The sequence below is a fragment of the Pseudoliparis swirei genome, chromosome 17 (assembly GCF_029220125.1).
Source record: "Pseudoliparis swirei isolate HS2019 ecotype Mariana Trench chromosome 17, NWPU_hadal_v1, whole genome shotgun sequence".
In the NCBI taxonomy this organism is placed as follows: domain Eukaryota; kingdom Metazoa; phylum Chordata; class Actinopteri; order Perciformes; family Liparidae; genus Pseudoliparis; species Pseudoliparis swirei.
Window position 1 is genome coordinate 20,664,675 of NC_079404.1, and position 25,420 is coordinate 20,690,094.

General features: G+C 40.5%; 2 protein-coding genes across 2 annotated transcripts; both read right to left on the reverse strand.

The window, feature by feature from the left end:
- Window positions 1-762: 762 nt before the first annotated feature.
- Window positions 763-14,935, reverse strand: LOC130207112 (bifunctional 3'-phosphoadenosine 5'-phosphosulfate synthase 2-like). Its single transcript, XM_056435561.1, has 12 exons — window positions 14,604-14,935; window positions 12,614-12,728; window positions 12,270-12,505; window positions 11,473-11,611; window positions 11,212-11,330; window positions 10,049-10,162; window positions 7,459-7,570; window positions 6,181-6,386; window positions 5,768-5,903; window positions 3,335-3,603; window positions 2,454-2,683; window positions 763-1,648 (listed from the first exon to the last, which is right to left on the reverse strand). The coding sequence occupies exons 1-12, from the start codon at window positions 14,628-14,630 to the stop codon at window positions 1,507-1,509; spliced, it is 1,845 nt and encodes a 614-aa protein (XP_056291536.1). The 5' UTR covers window positions 14,631-14,935; the 3' UTR covers window positions 763-1,506.
- A 1,296-nt stretch (window positions 14,936-16,231) lies between these two features.
- On the reverse strand, window positions 16,232-23,875 carry minpp1a (multiple inositol-polyphosphate phosphatase 1a). The gene is made up of 5 exons (XM_056435574.1): window positions 23,281-23,875; window positions 22,998-23,192; window positions 18,177-18,274; window positions 17,421-17,551; window positions 16,232-16,821 (listed from the first exon to the last, which is right to left on the reverse strand). The coding sequence occupies exons 1-5, from the start codon at window positions 23,867-23,869 to the stop codon at window positions 16,449-16,451; spliced, it is 1,386 nt and encodes a 461-aa protein (XP_056291549.1). The 5' UTR covers window positions 23,870-23,875; the 3' UTR covers window positions 16,232-16,448.
- Between the last annotated feature and the right edge of the window lie 1,545 nt (window positions 23,876-25,420).

Consider the following 25,420-nt stretch of genomic DNA (forward strand, 5'->3'; position numbering starts at 1 on the left):
ATGAAATAATCTGATCCAATGTGAGGCTAATTAGGAATCTGCTTCTTACAGGGGATACTGGTTATCCTCAAAGAAGAACACTCACCTCATTGCAATATAAGCCCTACAGTTTAATGACCAAATGGCAACATTAATCAGTTCTTCAAATTCACTCTATCTCTTAAGTATAATTGAAAAGCGTCTCAAGATCTCCTTAATCTGTGATAAAATCGAAGCCAATCCAGAGCCAACCCCCAGTGATTTACAGGTCAAACAAATGTGTATGAAGATATGAGATTTTTTTAATAAAACATCTCCACATGTGACTGCTGCTTGTCCAAGTGCTCCCTCTATTTACCAGATAGATTATATTTAGACAACGGGTTGAACAACAGACAAACTTTAGGTCTGGTGTCAGTGAGAGACGTTATAATGATGAGTTCAGTTATCAGAGACACATTCAGTGACTGTACCTTTTCCATGCATTTGAAGTACTTCTGTTAGTTTTCCGGTATCACTTCCTGCCAGCAGGGGGCAGCACTGCACTTTTGGCTTTGCTCCCCCAAAATGCCACACTGTTCTCGACTTAAACCTTTAACCTTCAATTGATAGGTATGCACCTTGTACAGACATGTTGCAAAACAATGCATCACGAAGAGAAATCACAACAGGCAGTCATCATAAGGGAATAGAGACGCAATTGAATCCATTACATGAAAAGGTATCTTGTTTAGATGAAAGTTTACAATGTATCATGATCAAACATTCACCAGAGATACATCATAACAAAGAAGCATCTTTATTACTGCATTTAACATCCTAAGACTGCAGGTCTTTATTACATAATTGCACTTCATGAAATCACACAAATCCCTGACATTTCAGGGCGCCCACAAGACATATGAACAATTTCTATTTTATAATGTTAACATTTGCGAGAAAGGCACTTTCACATTATTAAACACCTTAAGTTGCATTTCATAATAATATGAAACATTAACAGGCTGAGTTAATGAACAACCATAGGCCAGATTTCTTTCATCTCATACTTGACTCAACAGGCAGTGATATGATTGCAATAAAATGTTATAAAAAGTGATTTATTTTATTTTTATGCCACGCATCCCTCAGCTATTTCATGTAAATATCACAAATGATTTCCCGGTCTTTAAATGTGCTCCTAAATTTAAAAAAAAAAATTAAATAATAATAATCTTAATCTACCTTTAATGTATTCAAATACACCTCTTAAATTAATATGCATTTACAAACAGATTTATACGTTTTACAGGAATGTAAAATGTAATGCTATATCTGTTAAAGACAAGTGATTTCTATATAGTGAAGAAACACTCCCCACCGTGACTGATTATTTCTAGCAAAGACTGATTATTGATTGCAATCTAAATATGTATTTTTGGATAAGATAAAATAAGAATACACCTAAATACTCCTGTAGGGATAATTGCATTTGTACCCTCCTTTAAGAACCGATGGTTTTCCCTGGTGAGCTGAGCGCTCTGTGGATTACTTGTCCTTCTGCAGAGAGGTGTAGTAATCCACCAAAACCTTCCAGGCCTTGGGGGCCATGAAACCATCTGGAGGGTTTTCTCCGCTCCGAGCCATGCTCCTCATCTTGGTTCCAGAGATAAACTCAAACTCAGCATGTCTGAGAGAGTGGGGAAGGAGAAATGTTGTTATATAATAGTTCAGGGTTCTTACACATTTTGACCAATGGATTTCCACAACTTTTCCATGACTTTTCTATGACTTTTCCATGACTTTAAACCAAATTTCCATGACCAAACTGAAATCTCGGTATAAACATGAAAAATGTAGAAAATGTTGCGTAATGAGAGCGTACGCCGGCTTATATTTTGAGCGTCTTTCTTTAAAAAACATATTAATTATTTCAAACTCGGCGTAAATTAACATGAGATTATAACAGATTTCCATGACTTTTCCAAACCTTTTATGATTTTAGTTTTTTTCATGACTTTTACAGGCCTGGAAATGACCATTTTAAAATTCCATGACTTTTCCACGACCGTACGAACTCTGATAGTTACAGATTATATGATGAGATCATAATTACACCTGCACCGAAAGGTGGAAATGCATTTTTAAAAAAAGGAGTGAGCCTCATAATTTACGTTGTCATAGTTTAGGGAGTTGTCTAAAGAGGTACAATACAATCTTCTTGCAGTAACAACGAGATACATATCTGGGTCACAGATGGTTTACATTTCCATAAAAATCATGTTTTGCCTTGAAAGATTTGGGCCTACAAATCAGATTTCCCCAATCTGAAAAAAGGTCGCTTCAGTTCGCTCCGGTTCTATTACACAAGGACAACCATGTCAGTAGATTCCAAGTTATATATTTAAAAAAGCAATTACAACAAATAAATAATGTGTAGTCGAAAACATATAAGAAAAAATCCGGAAATGTCCATTTTTTTCTTCTTCACTCACCGCTCTTTGTCATAGAAGTCCATGGCCCTCTTGGTCTTGTTGTAGGCAGCGACCCTGAAGGGGATGATCTCCACAGAGGTGAGGCCCGGGGCCATGGTGAGCACCTTGCTTCCGTGGGTGGGCTCATACAGGTCCTGCTTCGTCTCCGGGTGAGGCATGCCTGCAGGGTCCCTGCCGACGATGTAGAAGTTCGCTCCGGCGATCATTCTGGCTCTACAGTGCCACTGGACCTGGAGAGCCATTGGAAGAAACGCACGTTGATATTCAATCACACATACACTACCGTTCAAAAGTTTGGGGTCATCCAGACAATTTCGTGTCTTCCATGAAAAATCACTTTTATTTATCAAATGAATTGAAAATTGAATAGAACATATAGTCAAGACATTGACAAGGTTAGAAATGATGATTAATATTTGAAGTATTAATTTTGTTCTTCAAACTTCAAGCTCAAAGGAAGGCCAGTTGTACAGCTTATATCACCAGCATAACTGTTTTCAGCTGTGCTAGCATAATTGCACAAGGGTTTTCTAATCAGATATTAGTCTTCTAAGGCGATTAGCAAACACAATGTACCATTAGAACACTGGAGTGATCGTTGATGGAAATGGGCCTCTATACACCTATGGAGATATTTCATTAGAAACCAGACGTTTCCACCTAGAATAGTCATTTACCACATTAACAATGTATAGTGTGTATTTTTGATTAATGTTATCTTTATTGAAAAAGCAGTGCTTTTATTTGAAAAATAAAGACATTTCTAAGTGACCCCAAACTTTTGAACGGTAGTGTAAATAATGAGGGGAATGGTTCAACAGTAGGAAAGCCTGACTGATAGAAACCCGCCGACTAAGCCAGAAGCCACCGCTACTTCTTACCTCTGTGGGTCCGGCGTACATCATAGGAGAGGGGAAGATGGCAACGATGGTGCTCGCCGGGTCCAGGATGCCCTCTTCCAGGACAGCGGCGTGCTGCTTCATCCGCCAGTCCAGGGGCACGTCGTCGTCTTTGGTCCAGCCGCCGAGGGGGTGCAGCAGGAGGACCGGATTCTTGTAGCCTCGCTCCAGCAGACGCCGCTTGGTGTCCTGCATCAGGAGGGCGTGGCCGTTGTGGACCGGGTTACGCAACTGGAACGCAAACACCGCATCTAAAGGGGACCGCGAGGAGGAGCACAACATGAAATTCACGTCGCGATCGGCGCAAGCAGCGTCACAGTAGAACGGTATAACAGCCGCGAGATCCATGTCGGTGCAGTCCAAAATATGTGAAGAATATTGTGCATTTTAGGAGCTGTCACAGTAAAACATGCTAAACATATCATTCACAGATCTTTGTTTCATAAAATCTTCAGAGAAAAAAGTATATATACATACACTACCGTTCAAAAGTTTGGGGTCACCCAGACAATTTTGTGTCTTCCATGAAAACTCACTTTTGTTTATCAAATGAATTGAACATTTCATAGAACATATAGTCAAGACATTGACAAGGTTAGAAATAATGATTAATATTTGAAGTATTAATTTTGTTCTTCAAACTTCAAGCTCAAAGGAAGGCCAGTTGTATAGCTTATATCACCAGCATAACTGTTTTCAGCTGTGCTAACATAATTTCACAAGGGTTTTCAAATCAGATATTAGTTTTCTCAGGCGATTAGCAAACACAATGTACCATTAGAACACTGGAGTGATAGTTGATGGAAATGGGCCTCTATACCCCTATGGAGATATTTCATTTGAAACCAGACACTTCCACCTAGAATAGTCATTTACCACATTAACAATGTATAGTGTGTATTTTTGATTAATGTTATCTTTATTGAAAAAACAGTGCTTTTCTTTGAAAAATAAAGACATTTCTAAGTGACCCCAAACTTTTGAACGGTAGTGTATATAGATATCTATTTTTTCTAATCGTCAACAAACTCCACAAAAAGACCAAAATCAACAATGTATTATCAGGTATTTGCTAGTGCAGCAATAGCATACAGGACTGTCTCAGAAAATTAGAATATTGTGATAAAGTTCTTTATTTTCTGTAATGCAATTAAAAAAAAAAAATGTCATGCATTCTGGATTCATTACAAATCAACTGAAATATTGCAAGCCTTTTATTCTTTTAATATTGCTGATTATGGCTTACAGCTTAAGAAAACTCTAAAATCCTATCTCATAAAATTTTAATATTTCCTCAGACCAAGTAAAAAAAAAGATTTATAACAGCTGAGTGTTTGTCAAGGCTCAGGAAACCCTTGCAGGTGTTTCGAGTTAATTAGACAATTCAAGTGATTTGTTTAATACCCTACTAGTATACTTTTTCATGATATTCTAATATTTAGAGATAGGATATTTGAGTTTTCTTAAGCTGTAAGCCATTATCAGCAATATTAAAAGAATAAAAGGCTTGCAATATTTCAGTTGATTTGTAATGAATCCAGAATGCATGACATTTTTGTTTTTTGAATTGCATTACAGAAAATAAAGAACTTCAACACAATATTCTAATTTTCTGAGACAGTCCTGTACATGTTGCGCTGGCTGGCATCAACAGAAGCCGTGTTGTTTGTTTAGTGTCGATTCCAAATATAACATCCTAAATACTGAAATGAATCCAAAACAAACTACATCCCTCTGTGTGAATAATGATTGTCTAATTCAGGAGAAGGATTTTGCCTCTTTTTTTTAAAAAGTGAGTATATACTTCTAAACTTTTTTTTCAAAAGGTTTAGTTCTTCAGCAGGAAGAAACAGACTGGAGCTGGAGAGCCACAAACAAATTATCGACAGATGGAATAATGGATTTTTGGTTTTCACGAGGTTTGTTAACAAAAAGAAATCTGTGAAGCGCACATCACACCATGCTTGGACCGGTAACACAACTCAGGGAAGCAGCGAAGGATACTGACAAACGGGACGTAACACAATACATACGGCATCGTGTTGCAGGTAAACACAATCCTGAACGCGGCATTCAAATCAAAGTGAGCGAGCGAGAGTAAAAACAGGTGATGGCATTCCTCTGTTCTTTTTCTTTTCATCCTGCACGTCTCCATCGATCATTGAACACAGAGCACAAACACCCCCATGCAGCTTTACATTTACCATTTTATTTTTTCATCTGGTCCTTTGTCAAGTTCTTCTGAAAGACAAACGGTGCACTGCTAAATACATTGCTCACGTGTTTACGTCTATTACGTTTGTACCAGCTGCGATGGATATTTTATCGCCGTAATAGTATTTAAAAAGGATGCCATCGTGTGCCGCCTGATTGTTACGGGAGTTTTGCGATTGAGGAACTACAAGTTTTTCAAACCTGCTTTAATGTCTTTGAACTTCTGCTTGAGCTCCCGTGGAGTAAGGCGGTACTGGTCAAGTCCGTCGTCCCATTTGATTCGCTCCAGCACCTCTAGGTCACCGCCTACCAGCCAATTACCTCCCTCCATAACCATCTGGGGAAGGCGATGAGCATAATTATATTGGAGGATTCAAACATGTACGCGTCGTCTTCACATCAAAGCAAAAAGATGAGCTTCAAAATGTAATTATTTATTTAGGTTCTGGGCCTTTATTGATGATTTGCTTTTCCACGAAATGTAGGTAAATAATCGACAGAGTGAAAGTAAACACCGGTTCATTTAAGGATCTTAGGCTTTTCGCGGTGGAATCATGTGACAGACATTACACTTTTAACTGTGCCTGTCGAAGACGTGATGAATGGCTTATCACCTTAATATAAGGGTGCTGTGGACAGGTGGTGCCCCACTGCCTGGCACAGCGTTCCTCCTTGCGATGCTGGTAGAATTCCGGGTTCCTGAGAATAGCCACGCGCGAACCCTGGAACTCCAGAGCCACGGCCGCACAGCCGTCCAGCTTCTGCTTGACCTCGCCGCTGACAGGCAGGACGATGGGAACCGACATGTTGATGGCCCCGCCTGGGATGGAAGAGGGTGCAGTGATGTCAACCAGTGGACCCGAGAAAATGTCATTACCTTCGCATTGAAAATGCGGAAGGTTGTGTTTTGATCGCCGTGTATTTATTTATTTGTATGCGTGCTGCTCGCATAACTCTAAAAGTAGGAAACCGAATCGCATGAAATTTGGTGAGATGATTGGTTATTATCCGGGGACCATTTGATTAGATTTTGGGATCAATCGGGTCAAAGGTCAAGGTCAACATCTTCTTTTTACCATAGCACGGTCAACTTTTATCCAATTGGCATGCAACTAATGCCAACATGTTCATAATTCAATGCCCAATCTTGTGATATGCGAAGGTATGCGCTCTACCGGGTGCCCATTCTAGTTTGTAGTGTTTTAATACTGCTTCACTAGCTTCCTGCACAAATGAGTTTTTCCACTGGAGGTGTCACTAAGCAACGTATTCATGTACTGGTTTCCTCCTTTTCATTCCAGAACTGTTGTACTCCACAATAAAACAAATTCAAATAACTGCATGCTCAAGACAACCCAGATGTATGGTTGGTGCATGAGCACTTAAAGCACCCCACCAGGGATACTTCTTAACCGGCCTGACCCGGTGGTCTTGTTACACAGCACCATCTGAGAAGCCGTCTTTGTAAACCGGAAACTTGTTGGAAAAGGAACTATTTACCGTCCTCGGTGCCGTTCTTTGAAACAGGACCACAAAGTAATGACGAAACACTTCTGATAACTGGTTAAAATGATTGACTGAATTGTGGGAAAAGATCCCCAAAAATAATTGATTAACAGTTGAAATAAATGCCTAAGGAGATGGATAAATGGTTGAAATGTCCAGCGTCTGCCACTCCAAGTGGTAGTTGTATGTAGGCTTAATATTGACAGGTCAGTAGGTATAATCACAGGTTATATGCAATATATGTATTTTACATCTTTTTTTAATGTGCTAATGGGTAGATGATACACTGCTTGGGTTAGCCTGGTAGCCCAATGTGGTGGGGACACAATGTGATGGGACTGCCTGTCGTGTTCTACATATAGTTAATATGTGCAACCATTGCTTACCGTCCAGCAGGTTTCCAAAGTGTAAGACCTGCAGGAACTCTCTCTCCCTCATGAAGCCCTTCAGAGGGCTGGCCCAGCCTTCCGACAAGACCTGCACCCACTGTAGATCCAACTGTGGACAGGGAATAACTTCTCATTTTAAACAGCGCAAAAGACATTTAACCCTTTAACCCCTGGACTGAACTGCACCGATCTGTCGCGACGCTATTAGAGCGGACCCAAAAGCACGACTCAGACAGGAGTCACAAAGATTACTGTCTTTGGTTGGAAACAGGCTGGGTGAAAACCAGGAGATCAGTCGAAGAAGCAAACAATTCCAAAAAGGGGCGGGGCAGAGAATCAGAGGTCAGGGCAGGCAGGCAGGGTCAAAACAGGCAGGTCAGGAATATACTCTAATAATGCTGGAGAACTTGACACGAAAATACAAAACAATCTGGCAGAGGACAAGTGGAAGTGAGGGAGCTAAATAGACAGGGACTAACGAGGGAATGGGCAACAGGTGAGATGGGCATGAAGACCAGGTGAAGGGAATGAGGGACTAACGAGGTGATCAGAGGCAGGTGAGGGGAGTTGGATTGACGAGATGGGAAGCAGGATGAAAACAACTATTACAAAAAGGAAGGCGTGGAGCTAAACTGTTACACGATCAGTGCACCGTAGATGTTAATATTCTGGCCTGAATCAACAAGTCTGTCAATGCACTCGAAGGAAGAAAGAATTGTTATGGAAGTAAGAATACCGGATGGTTAAGGTAGTGATGGTGAGATGAAGCCTCATGAGGCATCGAACCACTTCAGCCAATTGGTTCGAGAAAGGGTTCATTTCTCGAAGCTTCATGTGCTCATGAAACCACCTACTGGCCAAGTGTATAATCACAGGCAGCTGTATCTAAACCACATAATGTGATGCATTGAATTTGTGTGTCTGTTATGGCTGTTGGGAATGACTATGAATTACAAAAATGTATGACCAAATCATTTCTGTACATACATTATCACATATGTGCATAATAATTTTAAAAAAAAATGTATTCTGTGTGTGTAAATGTTCCCAAAATGGTAGTATCATATGATATGGCAGGTTGTGTAATAATGTTATTATGTCACTTTAGGAAAATGGCATGGGCTTAAGCAGGCAGAGGACAGTGAACGTGTGTGTGTGTAACTAGGAAGAGGGGACTGAATATGCGTGTGTAACTTGGACAGTGATGTACAGGACAGGGGACATTGTCTTCATTTTTATTCAGAAATAACAGTTTCTCAACAGTTCCATCTTATCAATATCCTTCTCTCCTCACTCTCCTAACTATCACTCTCTCTCTCTCTAAACTCTCCAAACTCTCAACCAACAACCCACATGTTGAATGGAGCCTGAGGGGTTTATATTGCTGTCAAACCTCCCGGCAATATCTGAACCACTTCCCGATGCAGTCACGTGGTACAGCCGGGCAGCGAGGCTTCGGACGTCATCATTTTTGGCTCCTCCCCTAAATGAAGCAAGCCTCGATACGCGCTTCGAGGAAACGCCCCCTCCATTACTCGACACACGCTTCGAAGCGTCGGCACATCTCGTAACAACACTAGTTAAGAGTTACTTTTTCATCCGAAAGCGTCATTGAATGAGACATTGCTGCTGATGCATATATTATCATAGCATCACCTCCTCGGACAACGTGGTAAAAAGATGTTCATTACACACCCTCGGTTGGGTGATTGGAAGTGTGAGTGTTTTCTTTCCTTCTTATTTTAAGTACATAAATAAAGAGTGAGATAACTATTGACTAAGTCCATTTAGAAGTAGATGCAATAGGAAAGACAGTTCACTTCAAGACTGAAATGCTATATATGATATACACTACCGTTCAAAAGTTTGGGGTCACCCAGACAATTTCGTCTCTTCCATGAAAACTCACTTTTATTTTTCAAATGAATTGAAAATTGAATAGAAAATATAGTCAAGACAATGACAAGGTTTGAAATAATGATTACTATTTGAAGTATTAATTTTGTTCTACAAACTTCAAGCTCAAAGGAAGGCCAGTTGTATAGCTTATATCACCAGCATAACTGTTTTCAGCTGTGCTAACATAATTGCACAAGGGTTTTCTAATCAGACATTAGTCTTCTAAGGCGATGAGCAAACACAATGTACCATTAGAACACTGGAGTGATAGTTGATGGAAATGGGCCTCTATACACCTATGGAGATATTTCATTAGAAACCAGACGTTTCCACCTAGAATAGTCATTTACCACATTAACAATGTATCGTGTGTATTTTTGATTAATGTTATCTTTATTGAAAAAACAGTGCTTTTCTTTGAAAAATAAAGACATTTCTAAGTGACCCCAAACTTTTGAACGGTAGTGTATATATATATGTCTTAATATCCACACTGCTGTGTGCTATAGGCATTTTTTGTCTATATTAGTAAGCAGGGAAGTTAGAGCAGACCAGTAGTTCACAGGGTCCAAACAGTGGGGAATGTTTGCGGGCTAATCATGAGCAGCACTCTGCCAATTTCCAGTATTGACCTGTTGTCTATTTGCTTTTAATAAAAAAGAACCCTGTCTGCTCGAACGACGGTTACCTTGGTGATGCTGATGGTGGGAAGCGTTTTTGCGTCCGCCACAGCAAGATTCAGCTTGTTCTCCGTAACAAACAGTTCATTCACCTCCTCCATGATCTCGCTTGGTACAATGTTCTATATGCGAGGAGAAAAGAGAATATTATTATCATGGAGTTGCGGTTGGAGGTTTGTTTGTTGTTTGTTTGTGTATTTTATTCAGTCAATCAAATCAAATACAATACAATATTATTCTATATAATATACAAAAGAGAAAAACTGAAAAGGTATAGGAAGAAGCAAAAAATGCTTATAAATTCCTATCCTGAATTAAAATCAAAATAAATCAGAAAATTGATATAAAATAAAGAGAGAAAAAAACAAATAAAATTAAAAAATATATATATTTATATATACTACCACATACATCTTCCATATAAATACGTTTTTAATCACATTTATAACTCTCAAGAATTGTTTTAGAAATAATTCCCTTGAAAACCAAAAAAAGGAGGTCTGCAGCTAACGATTATTTCCCCGACTTATCAATGAATCGTTTGGTGGGAAGACATTATTTAAAGAAAGTTTAAAATCATTTGTCACAACCTTCCCATCCTTTTCAACACACAGTGACTTCTTCAGATTGCTTGTTTTATAAAAAAAGATATTTATATGACAAGATATTACATTTACTGTCATATTTGACCAAGAAAAGCATGACATTCGACAAGATGGAACCATTTCTTTTTTCCCCCCGCATTTTCGCTTGAAAGATTATTCCGTGTGCTTTTTTTGATGATAGTTTTTGTTGTGAATGCTCTTCAGGTTCCCTCATCTCAAAATCCACGAATGTTTGGTTCGATGAGAGAATGAACCACTGTCATGCTAACTTACAATTCATCCTGTTCTACATCCTCCCGGAACCACTCGATTTCAATTGCCTTTCAAACTAATGTTTGTTTAAGGGAAGCAAGCTATTGTAGTCCATCCATGCTAAGAGTGATTCTGCTTTGTGACAAAAAAAATGCCTGTTTGAATACCTACTGTCCAATATTTACTTAAACCGTGTCCTGTGAGCTTTAATATTCGCTTGTACACAGGGAAGAAAGATTAATCCTTAAATACATGTAAAGTTACTGACACCGATGAAAGACTGTGTGAGATACAACATGTGTGGTTACACCCACCTGCTCCCTGAGCAGCTCCAACACCTGGTGGAGGCACTCGTGCTCGGAGAGCTCTCCGGTTTTCAGCACAAGATCCGGTGCTTCGGGTCGCTCGTAATTTGAGTCGATACCAGTGAAACCTGGCGACAAATGTAAAAAAAAAACATAAAACCAGCATTCATTTTCCATTCGTACAATAAAGTCAGCGTGAGCTTGGCTTCACGTGTATCACACATAAAACATGATGAGACGTTTGGCTCAGGTGAGCGCCGTCACACCGACCTTTGATCTCTCCGGCGCGAGCCTTCTTGTAAAGGCCTTTTACGTCCCTGCTCTCGCACACCTCGAGAGAGGCGTGGATGAACACCTCGAAAAACGGGAGGCCGGCGCTCGCGTGGATCCTCCTCGCCTCTTCGCGATCCTGTGGAAGGATACAGCGTAATAATGCGCGTTGTGTATGCGGCGCAGTGCGTTTCTCGTCACGGCTTTGACGTCTTCGGATGTACACTGCCGTTCAAAAGTTTGGGGTCACTTAGAAATGTCTTTATTTTTCAAAGAAAAGCACTGTTTTTTCAATAAAGATAACATTAATCAAAAATACACACTCTACATTGTTAATGTGGTAAATGACTATTCTAGGTGGAAACGTCTGGTTTCTAATGAAATCTCTCCATAGGTGTATAGAGGCCCATTTCCATCAACTATCACTCCAGTGTTCTAATGGTACATTGTGTTTGCTAATCGCCTTAGAAGACTAATGTCTGATTAGAAAACCCGTGCAATTATGTTAGCACAGCTGAAAACAGTTATGCTGGTGATATAAGCTATACAACTGGCCTTCCTTTGAGCTTGAAGTTTGTAGAACAAAATTAATACTTCAAATATTAATCATTATTTCTAACCTTGTCAATGTCTTGACTATATGTTCTATGAAATTTTCAATTCATTTGATAAATAAAAGTGAATTTTCATGGAAGACACGAAATTGTCTGGGTGACCCCAAACTTTTGAACGGTAGTGTATGTACGGACCAGATGAGAATCAGCAGCACGTGCCTTTAACTGCTGATGTGTTCTGACCTTGCTGAAAGGTGAAATGAAACTGGTGACGCACACCAGCCCAGCGTCGGCGAACAGCCTGGCCACCTCTGCAATCCGGCGGATGTTCTCCTCGCGGTCTACGGCGGAGAAGCCCAGGTCCTTGTTCAGGCCGTGGCGAATGTTGTCTCCGTCCAGCGAGTAGCAGGGAATCGCGTGGGACACGAGAAACTCCTCCAGGGCAAAGCTGATGGTCGTCTTTCCGGCACCCGACAGACCTAGATCGAAAATGCGACGAGAGACATCAGCGTGACGACTCTATTTCCGATCAGTTTAACCCTGACCCGTGACCTTTAGTTCATCATTAAAAGACTGTAGAAATGTACCGGTCAGCCATATGGTGCAGCCCCTGAAGCCCCCCCTGGTCCCCACGACCTGCCCCCTCTTGGTGCGGCTGACATGGTGGGCCTGATACACCACGTTGGTCGACCTGTTGAGATCCTGAAATAGAAGAAGGCATCGTCAGACGGAGGCGAGCCGAAGCAAATTCCGAAGGAATTACACATGACGCGGAGAATAAAGCAAACTGAGAGAGGACTGGTTGCAACAAGGCATCTTCACCTCGCCTCGCAACATTTGACGCCGAACAAGACTCGTCATATCCCGTATATATCACACATTCATTGCACTCAGTTTGGCGTTATAAGATGACTGGTTTTACTTGTCCTGCTGAAAGCGACAGAGAGGAGCCGTGGATAAATGGAGCTGTATTGACTTCAAGAGGGGAGGGGTGGATGAGGGGAGGCATTGAGGGAGGGGGAGAGGGCCGACGGGACAATGTGTGCAGTGTGCACAGCCCAGCGGTGATGTGGCAGCGCTCGCGCCACCTCACGTTCGCCCTCTGCGCCCGCTTTCCCCTCGGACCTACACATCCATCCCATGGCACATAAAGGACGTTGCTATTCGACCCCTGGCAGAGTTTCAGCCTCAATCTGACAATCTGCGTTCTTCGACACACAAATCAGGACGAGAAATCGACGATCGCGACACGTCAAAACCCAAAGATGGGTTTCAATCAAGGAAGTGGAGATTCACGATATCATGTTATACTCTATTTGCTGGGTTAACGATAACCACTCTGGGAATTGAGAGTAATTTTTTTTTGTATATCACTCCAAATATAACCCGCTGCTCTGACTTACTTATCTGATTATCTCATCGGACACAAATAAGATGACAGTTGTGCATGTACCCACCCACCGACTTGGACAAACAGAGTTATTCTAACCTCCATTCAAATAATGGTTTCATCAAGGCATATCTATTTAAGAGAAGACGTGGTCTGAGGCATATATACAAAAGGGCCTTTTGGCAAACAGTACCGTGGATCAATAAAGCGTTAATGAATATTGGCATCGTCCCAAATAGTTTAGAATTTAAAATAGTAAATAAAAGAAAATGCCCATGTTTACATATCTGAATGGATCGTTGTGTCCAGTCTAAAAACTAAAATATATCCAATTTACACACTAATAATAATAGTATTGGTCTCATATGTTGTTCAAAAATGACTCAGATGGTTCAATATAATGCTTTTTTTTAAAAATCAGAGTCTTCTCAGCTGCAATGGTGAACACAGATTGAGAAGTGTCTAAGCAAAGACACGGAATGAATATTTGTGAGCCGACAGTTCTCGTTCTCAGGTCGTCTCTCCGCACATGTCCTCCGAGGGAGCGGCATTCCTGTGCGGCGGCGGCGGCGCGCCGCGTCACAGTGGCCTCTTTCTCCGCCTCGCTGCACCATGAATGGAACAACAGTGACACGGATCCGTTACTCCAACAACCGGCCTATTCAGACTCACGGTGACCATCACACCTGGCAGCAGCCTCGGTTACAGTAAAGAGGCGCGCGCGCGCGCGCACACACACACACACACACACGCACGCAGAGTGAAGTCGTCGCTTTGTGAAAGGGAAAAGTTATGAACTCATGAGACTAGAACTCTCCACTGCTGTTTCCCAGGAGAGTGTTATAATAATATAATAAATAAGACACTTAGCAGTGAATACTTACCCAAGTGTTACCGGCTTACACACACACACACGCGCACACACAGAGTGAAGTCGTCGCTTTGTGAAAGGGAGAAGTTATGAACTCATGAGACTACTCTCCACTGCTGTTTCCGAGGAGAGTGTTATAATAATATAATAAATAAGACACTTAGCGGTGAATACTTACCCAAGTGTTACCGGCTTACCCACACACACACGCGCGCGCACAGAGATAACTTTTGACACACATAATCAGGGCTGCTCTATGATGACAGGTTGCAAACACAAAACAACTATCTCACCGCTTGCCTCCCCATCCACTCACCGTACGAAGCTTTTTCACCTCGGACATTTTTTCGCGCGACTGGTCGGTACAACGCCGCGGGACTTCTGACCTCTCTTCACACGCACACGCACAGTTACGCGCCTGGATAACGAGGGAGACGAGTTGTAAACTCCGGCGAATATGGGAATCGAAGAGGGACGAGAGGAGAGGGCTTTAAAAAAAATAAAAAAAAGGGGAGACTACTTGCAAGACACGTAGCATTCCGCTGGTCCAGCCTCTCGAGTCCTCCTCCGCCGACGCCGAGCAATCTGCATAATGTGCCGAATTCTTCCAGCCAATACTCGGGCAAAATGACACGACGGGGCCGAGCGTCCGGAGGAAGAAGTGGGACAGAGGTTGGCCCTTTTTGGAGTTGTACTCGCTTTGGTCTCTCACGTTACTTGAGAGGACGCGTTACTCATCACGACTAGCGGGGAGCGGAGAGCAACTTCAGGGTGTCGCGCGCACTATTTCAGCCACAAGGAGAATATGAACAATACAATGATAATATAATTAAAAACACGACGGCTATTGTTGAAGCAGAACTACAAAAGCACACATGTTGTCGAAATGTTGCCGATAATAGATTAACGCAAATTAGATTCGCTCGACCGCGATGACGTCACATTTCGGTCCAGTGACGTTGCTGTTAGTCCGCCGACGTTAACCTACTATGAAGTATCAACATGACTCGTTTGTATCAAATAACTTGTTATGGACAATATATACTTTTTTGGAGGAATTAGAATCATTTCACATGTATCACACACTCTGTTAGCAGAGCAGTGTGTGTATAACAGTATAACATGATGGAAATACTTATCATTGTATTGATATGTGTGTAAGTGTTTGGCCATTTGCACCTCAGAGTTTTATTATTCTATTACATTTTCAGGATGACTGAGTGATTCTGATGAGGACGCCAAAAGCACTTTATAGTGATATCGACCCTAATATTAAAGGTTCATCAATACTGGTGGTACTTGTACTTTGCTTGAGTGTTATTAAAGTATCTTGCATACTTTCTTCGCCACTACAGTTTTCAGTTTAAGTATAGCAGTCATATTAATAATATAAAGTATGAGCTACTAATACATGGGGATGCATCTGTATGAATTGACCTCCACCGGATAAAGCAAAGAAATATCAAATTGGTCCCATTTTGTCCAGCTGCCTCACTGTATACAATTCAAAACAGCATATACTTTTTTATACTTTGCGAGTATTTGAATGCTATTACTTTTTACTTTTAAGTAAAGTTTTGATTGCAGTACTTTTACTTGTAACATGACATTTCTACCACATTATCTTCATGTCTCTGGAAATTATTACCAAGTATAAGGCACATAAAGACTATATGGTGCTTGTAACGGTTACTTTGTGCTGTTTATAAAAATGGAAATAAAGTTGAATTAAACCAAAATATAACTAATTTCAGAGTAGCCTGACACCAAAAAAGCCTGACACCGCTCAGTGCTAAACATATTTTACTGGAAATTTAAAATGACTAAGTTATGTGTAATGTATAGTGAACAGCACCGATTCTATCATCATTCAAACTGACCACACAATCTCGTGCTACTTTAAACCGAGAGTAAGAGACTCTTCTCGAGGCAATACAAAATGTGTACACTGCAAAAATAAATTCTTTAATTTCTGGAATTAAACGTTGCAAAAAAATAAGCAATATAGTTGAAGTAATACTGCAACAGTACAGGTGAACTTGAAATACAATTGCTTGGCTGTGAGACACCAAATCTGCCTTTTCTTAGCCGGAAGACCCATAAAACACAAATTAAGCCACTGCGATGCCTCTTTTCCAGGATCAAGTGTGTCTGCTGAGACTTAAGCGGGACTCAGCTGACACTCGGCCTCGAAGTCACAGCTTTGGAGCAGCTCCCTGTAGTGATCTTTGACGTCTTGATAGAGCGGCGTGGAGGCCGACCGGCTCGTCAACCCGGGGAAGGTCACGGGCTTCTCGTTGAGCAGCGGTTGCAGTCTCAGGTCGCCTCCGCCGCAGTCGTACAGCACCAAGAGGAGGTTAGCTGCGTAGGGTAACATGTGGCTGGTGCGGAAGGAGCGCTGGGCCTGTGTGGCGTAGTTGGTGGAGGTCAGGGCATCGCTGTCCTTGAAGAAGCCCAGGAGGGTGAGCAGCGGCAGGAGGGTCTCGGCATGGCCGACCTGGACTGTCACAGCCTCGGTCACCTGCTGCCCAGCCCTGGTATCCAGGATATACATCATCAGTTTCAGGTCGAACAAAATGAGCTCTGTCAATAAATATATATATATATATATATAATATATATATATAAATATATAATATTATATATATATATATATAAATATTAATATATATTATATATATATATATATATACTTACATATGTGCAAGTTCAGGAAACTCAACAACAAATCCCATTAACAAGCAATATCTGTGTATCCAATGCTTAATATGGTTCATACCATAGACCTCCAAGCATAAGGTGATGTGTAAATGATATAAATCGCTCTCACGATTTACAATTAAAGCCTAGTGTGAGTTGGTTCCCGATGGTTTCAGAAAAAAGTTTTAGAAACATTGCACCAGAGCAACACATTTGTATTAAACAGCTAAAAAATAAATCCCATCAAGTGCCCAGTAAGTTTAGAGCCTTCGGTAGTCATGAATGGTCTTGGGGCTGACAGCTGAAGGCGAGAGGGGGGGAGAATTGAGAGATGGACTGTTGTGTCTTTTTCATTGGATTTGTTATATATGAACACAATCCCAGAGTATCAGAGAGATACATGTGTATGTATTGAAGGACGAGGTTTACTCACTCGATCTCGCTGGCTGCTTTGTCCAGTCGACTAAATGCATCATGGAAGAGAATGCAGCTCGACTTGCTGTTGATATCATACCCATAAGCTCTTTTCCAGTATTGCTTGAGGTCATTTGCATACTCCACAACCTGTTGCCAGATAGTAGAAAGATATGTGGGGTTTTAGGGAAGACAAAATAAAACTGCAATCTGTCAGTGTTATGTCTTGTTACTCCACAAGACATGATGTTCTATTAGTGACACGAATACCGCCAAGGTTTCTTGATGAATGAATTTGGGAGGGAAGATGCAGAAAAACCATTATCGACTGCTTTTGTTTGACAAAAGGGTTAGGTAATGCAAAGTTCAACTAACTTGTCCTTTCAAATGTTTCCTTCCTTCACAGACAGATATTGAATAGGAAGAAGTAATGCAACATGTATAACATAGGGTGTCTAGCAGATGTTAATTTGTCAAAGTCTTTTTTTGGGAGGGTTCAAACTAATAAATAAAGCATTACAAACACTTGATAATCTTGATCCCCGCAGGACCAGAGAGTCCAAGACCGATGGTGATAGGTACATTTGACATGATTAGAGGGCCCGTTAATAAATAAACTTCAGACAGTGTAATCCATTGAGATAAAGGACACGGAGTAATTTAGGTGTAACAAGAACAGGTTCATGACCCTGGAACATCTCCTCCGACTGTCAATCTGACCTGCAAGATTGTAACATGTAATGATTGACACACTTTAAGTAGCGGAGGGCCGTACCTGTGCGTCAACTTCATCAAAAAGCCGGCACCAGGGGGAGTTCACAGTCTTGATGGCAAGCTCGTAAGCACACAAATAAAATGCAGCTTCGGCCATATCTGAAGGAGAGAGGTTGGAAAACAATGTTTAGTGGTGAAAGTGCGCATGGAACGCAGTCATTTAAAGACCTGTGATAAGTGATGTCCTCTAAAAAAACATGATGAACAAAAAATACGTAGGGTTGCAATAATAACATGTAGATACGTAGTTTAATCAGACGGGCTGGGCAGTTGTGACAACACACACAATCAAAAGCACTAAGTTATTGCTTTGAGGCCTGTGGCACTTCTTCAACGGCATTAAAGACGTCAATATTGACTCCAGCTCCATCTAGTGGAGCTTAAATCCTCTACAGCTCTATCTAGTGTACACATACCCTCTGTGAAATATGCACTACCTCCCTCATAACTGATGACTTTACCTCTACTAATAATGACTAATACACAGTAAATTCCCCAGTGTTAACAATTCAGTGTTAAAATATATTGACTTCCAGAGTTATTACAACGCTAGCAAGAGTAAAAAGCCCCCAGTGTTGGTGTAAATATTCAGAGTTAAACATGTTTGTGTAAAATATACAGTGTCAAAGTGAATTGACTCTGTCAGAGTTATTACAACTAGAGAGTAAAACCCCAGTGTTGATGACAACGCTCACTGTTACTCTGGAAAGCTCCGCCTCCCTCCTCCTTTCAAATTGAATTTCATCTAATCGTTTGAATTCTAGAAAATCACATGTTGATATTTCAGCAGAAGCAACACATTAGATTAACTCTATACTGGGTTCAACTTACACTCGAGCTGTTTTTGTGTCTTTAAATACCGAAATGCAGAGGGTTAACGCGACCGAGTGAAAAGCTGCACAGTAGAATTAAAGAGTACATTAATACTAAGCCAGTAAACATATGGTCCCTCTACAGTGTGTGTTCAATCCCGGTCCTAGTCGATGTATCCTTGAGCAAGACTCTTAACCCTGAGTTGCTCCCTGTAGCTGTGTCTACGGTGTATGAATGTCACATGATTGTAAGTCGCTTTGGATAAAAGTGTCAGCTAAATTAAATGTAATGTAATGAAAAGAACACAGAACAGAATGATAACATTTCAAAGGTAACGCAACTCTGGTAAGAGTTATTATTCTACACTGAGAAGTGTTCACTTTGATTAACACTATTGATAATCAAAAGTGTTAATCAAAAGTGAACACTATTGATCATCAAAGTGAACACTTCTCAGTTTAGAATAATAACTCTTTCAAGAGTTGCGTTAACTCTGAAATGTTAACACCATGTTCAATGTTACTTTAACACTCTAAAGATAAGGGACCAAGTGGTGGAATTCAACTAAATAGTATATTTACTTGATGCTATGTTCAAGTAAAGGTTTGATATATGTATACTTTAGATGGGTATGTACACTGTTAACCCGATTTTATTTCAGCTTAAACTTTTAAGTGGTGATTACTTATAATTCCATGTTTTGACAAACAACGTGTCATTACTAAATATATTTAGTCGTTTGCACTAATCAGTTGAAAAAGTGCAGCGCACTGATCATGTTTAGCAGAGATAACTTAGTATGTTACGTTTCTGTAAGGGGGGAGGGGCCTGTTGGATAAGTGCCGTGCGCAGCACACACACTGTAAGGTGTTCCCAGGTGTTCCCATTTAACAATGTTTTTGCTGTGTCTCTTTTTTCTACCTGTCTGAGTGCAAATATATACATTCCAGTGCTAGTGTATTGTTAGGATTGTATTTCTGCAGTGGCACATGGTTTTAATCCTCATTTCTCACCAAAGACTGTTTGTAGTTAAAAGAATGTTTAATTTCTAAGGCACTTATTTTAAAATTGCTTGAAGTTTATGTTGCATAAGTATGAATTTTCCACCACTTGTTTTTTACAGTGTGTGCTCGGGACTGCAGATAAGTATTCTGTTTCGATATGTTTAACCCGGTTCCTCTGTCCAGTCAAGTTGAAATTAAGAATTTAAATGCCTGTCTGTATGTTACTGTGTAATGTTTTGTAACCTCCTCTTCGAATTTTTGTATTGACTCAGTAAAACATTTAAACTGTTACAGTGCAATGTTTTGACAACATAAATCCCATTGGTATACACAATTCATTATTGTTTTTCTTTTCTTCTCTACAATTTTCTTGAAACAATGAATACAATCTTAAAATAAGATAGTGTATTTTATTAGAAGTAAAGACATTTCTTAAATCAAACTAATGATCTTAAGTAGCGATAACTAATGTTATATTAGTGATTTGTTTATATATTTGTATGTATGTTTAACTTAACATAGTTATTTAATTAAACTTTGACTAAAGAAAAGAAATAATTTAATTGAACTAATGATTTTGAGTAATGATTACTAATGTGGACTTAGATATGTCTACTACAGGACTTACTTTTTTAAGTTAACCCAACTTAACTCGTTTAGTTCTTCCATGTGTAAAAACTTAAGTGGTTTGTATGAGGGGCCGTGAGGGACATTATTCAGAATACCCTCTCACACACACAACTGAAATGCTCTCACACACACTACTGAAATGCTCTCACACACACACACTAGTGAAATGCTCTCACACACACTACTGAAATGCTCTCATACACACAAGTGAAATGCTCTCACACACACTAGTGAAATGCTCTCACACACACTACTGAAATGCTCTCACACACACTAGTGAAATGCTCTCACACACACTAGTGAAATGCTCTCACACACACTACTGAAATGCTCTCACACACACACTGAAATGCTCTCACACACAACTGAAAATCTCTCACACATACTAGTGAAAATCTCTCACACACACACATGATATGAAAAGCTCTCAAACACACATATGAAACATTTCATGAAACGCATTTCACTTGAAACGGAAGGCATTTCACTTGCAACGGAAGGTGCAGTGTTGCCAGGTCATGGTTTTCCGCGGCATTGGGCAACTTTGAAGTGTTGCATGATTGAATTTTGTGTCCGCTGGTTCGGGTAGACCTATTTTGCATGCAAATTACATGAATATCTTTCAATAAAAATCCATATTTTAAATGAAATAATTTATTTATACCCAAATCCTACCATAAACTGCTTTTAATGCTGGCATACTAAACATTTGGTGTTACTTTGTAGATATTACAATACATTTGGCAATGATAACAATGCTGTTGGACTTTAAAAGCAGTGTATATGGTTTTGGCACGGGCATATTTTCCGTTGCAAGTGAAATGCCTTCCGTTTCAAGTGAAATTTTCATATGTGTGTATGAGAGCTTTTCATATCATGTGTGTGTGTGAGAGCTTTTCACTAGTATGTGTGAGAGATTTTCAGTTGTGTGTGAGCATACATTTTTCAGTAGTGTGTGAGAGCATTTCAGTAGTGTGTGTGAGAGCATTTCACCAGTGTGTGTGAGAGCATTTCACTAGTGTGTGTAGAGCATTTCACATGTGTGTGTGAGAGCATTTCACTAGTGTGTGTGAGAGCATTTCATGTGTGTGTGAGCATATCGTTTCAGCAGTGTGTATGAGAGCATTTCAGTAGTGTGTGTGAGAGCATTTCACTAGTGTGTGTGAGAGCATTTCACGAGTGTGTGAGAGCATTTCAGTGTGTGTGTGAGAGCATTTCACTAGTGTGTGTGAGAGCATTTCACTGTGTGTGTGAGAGCATCGTTTTCAGTAGTGTGTGTGAGAGCATTTCAGTAGTGTGTGTGAGAGCATTTCACTAGTGTGTGTGAGAGCATTTCAGTAGTGTGTGTGAGAGCATTTCAGTAGTGTGTGTGAGAGCATTTCACTTGTGTGTATGAGAGCATTTCAGTAGTGTGTGTGAGAGCATTTCACTAGTGTGTGTGAGAGCATTTCACTTGTGTGTATGAGAGCATTTCAGTAGTGTGTGTGAGAGCATTTCACTTGTGTGAGACATTTCAGTAGTGTGTGTGAGAGCATTTCACTAGTGTGTGTGAGAGCATTTCACTAGTGTGTATGAGAGCATTTCAGTAGTGTGTGTGAGCATTTCACTTGTGTGTATGAGAGCATTTCAGTAGTGTGTGTGAGAGCATTTCACTAGTGTGTGTGTGTGAGAGCATTTCAGTAGTGTGTGTGAGAGCATTTCAGTTGTGTGTGAGAGGGTATTCTGAATAATGTCCCTCACGGCCCCTCATAGGTTTGAGGCAATTGGTTTCCACAAGAATTTCTAGTAAAGTCAACTAGCTCGGGCTAAGAGTGTACATGTTATGCTACTCCCCACTTTTTTAGCCCATTACTATATATATGTAACAGCTGTAGTTACTTTGAAGATTAAGCAATTACAGTACATTGGAAACAGTAAATGCTATTCACACAATCACACGTCCAATAAAATAAATTCGAATTATATGGCATCATAGCTGGATTACCAACAATAGGCAAAGCAGGCAACTGAGGCCACCAAAAGTCCAAGCTTCATTGAGTGACAGTTTTTGTGTTTGATTACTTAAATATGACTTAAATTAGTTTGAGAAAGTGCATTTCATTTAATATTGTAGCCCGTGTCTAAATCAAGTTCTTACTTCTTTATTATTTGACTGTCTAGTGCTCACATGCTGCATCTTCCTAAATAAAGATGTCTCATCAAATTACCATATAGTTGATATGCAACCTTTTACTTTGGATACTTGAAGTACATACACTTGGTGGAACCCACAGAAGTACTTAACTGAAGTTACTTTCCTGAATTATAAGGCGTTTACTTGTAAAGGAATATGTGTTATTATGATGGTGTAGTTATAAATCAATTATGCCACTGACCATCTGTGATGTCACTGTAGGGGACTTTGAGCCGGTCTGCGATCTTCTCCGTGACCCTCCTCATCTCTGGTCCCTGCCTGAACTTGTCCACCTCTGACAGAGCTGAGGGGTTGTTGTCAACTTCCTGCACAAACCTGGCGCACTGGTCAAAGAACCTCATGAGAGCATCGTCCACTGCGTGGTCAAACTCCCTATCTGGGTGTAGAGACAAGGCGACAGGTTACATTGAGAATGTCCACGCGTGGTAGATCATCGCATGTATTGGAGCGGATGCCGGTGATACCTGTAATCGCCCACAGCTCGGTCAGTCCCGCCTTGAAGGACAGTGTGCTGTTGACACACCTGTGCTTGGAGCTGGTGATGAATTTGATGAATCCACCTCTGAGCTTCTCCTCAGAAACCAGAGAGGGGAACAGCTTTGACAGCCTGACGGCCAGGTGCCTGTGGTCGTTCACACCTTTCTGGACCAGTCGGCCGTCCATGTCCTCAGTGTACCACATGGTCCACTGGGTCTGGAGTTCGCGCAGCCAGCTCTCTGTGCCCGGGGGGCTGCTCTTGACCACCTCGTAGAGCTTCTGCATCTTCTTGACGTTTCTGCTGGTCGGGTACCTCGTGCCGTGCCGTATGATGGCGGTCAGATGGATTTGGCGACATTGTGCAGACGGAGGCTGCAGGATCGATCTGTTTACAGCGAGTATGTCCTCGATGAGATACGGGTTCACTTCCTCATACCTACCTTTCGTGGTGAAGTACTTGGCGATCGGCGGTATGTTTGGGTCCTCCTCGGGATTCACATTGGTAGGAAAACAGCAGCAAAGGCCAGTTAAGATGGTCAAATGAACTAAAAGGATTTCCCCAAGTGCGATCGACATGGTACTGACACGTTGTTCATTTGTATGGCCGGGTCCACCCCCCCCCCCTCCCTCCCTCCCTCCACACACACAAACACACGCACGCGCGCGCACACAAACCAGACTACCAGACACGAAAGCGAGTGACGTCATCCACGTGGGCCTGTCCAATCAATCCGTGACTCAGAGCCTGCCCTAAAACTAAAACAGACTTTACACAATAGACTGCAGCCTGTGTCATCATGGACGTTGCTCCTTTTTGATCACATGACATCACTGTACTTTAACCAATTCAGTTTATTTGTATAGCCCAACCAGTGGTGGACGCATCGCAACAACACAGTGTTAATACTCAAAGACACTGTTAAGTAGTGAAAGTCCCGCTTTACTATACACATATACAAGGAGCCTTATTATTAAGTTATACATTTTAAATAATGATTAATATGTGTATTACTTTGATGTTACAGCTGTTAAAGTTGTTTTTTAGCTTATGAATTTCACCAAGGGATCAATAAAGTTGTATCTTCATCATTATATTTAGTTATACTAATCTTAATCTGCAATGTAATGATGTATGGTGACAAATATAGTGTGGTAAAAAAGTAAAGTATCTCGTTTTTAGTTGTAGAAGTATTCAGTGGAAGGAAATGGAAAATGATGTCTGTAAATAAATGGAAAATACTTGTGTAGCCTACTTACATACAGTCCTGGTGCTGTGTTTAGTTCTAAATGGGCATCTACACAGTAAAATTGGCAGTGTCAATTTAACACGTAAAGAGTAAATTTTAACACTAAGCTAGTGAACATATGGTCCCTTATCTTTAGAGTGTTAACGTTTCAGAGTTTTTATATTATTTTTACTGTGCAACTTTTCACTCAGAAAGATTACCGTGGCTGCCTACTACTGTATATTGTGGTCATCATCCTTTGTTATTTTCTGTTATTTGCTTTATCATAATGGTGAATTATAATTCAGTAGGTATCTAGATAAAAAACATTTTACGCCCAACTTTTCTCTCCTTCTATTGATTCAATACATTTAGATGTTACGAATCAACTTAGTGGTAAACACTTGAAGATATTCCATTTAAAAAAGAAAGACATATATTATTGAACAGCATAACATTGACGGTCCCAGAAAGCCAATCACAAATGTGAATTTATTTTTCTTCATAAGAAAAGTGTTATTGTAAATTAATGATACATTTTCTATATTAGTTATTTTTATTGAAAGAAATAAATAAAGTCACATGTCAGCAAAACCCAGAGGAAACCCACGCTGCCACATTGAGAACATGCAAACTCCACACAGAAGGACCGCCTCGACCGGGAATTGAACCCACGGCCCTCTCAATACGGCAAGACGTGGATAGTGGGAATTCACTGACAGCCAATGAAATTGCAGTATTATCTACGCTGTCCAATGTCCTGAAAAGCCACGTTTGGACGCTGTTTATCAAGAAAAGTGTTTCCTACTTTGCTATTTTTGGAGTGTCACTTTATCCCAGTGGCAGACAGATTATATCAGTACTTGACTTATTTATTTATAACCTATATGTAACATATTAC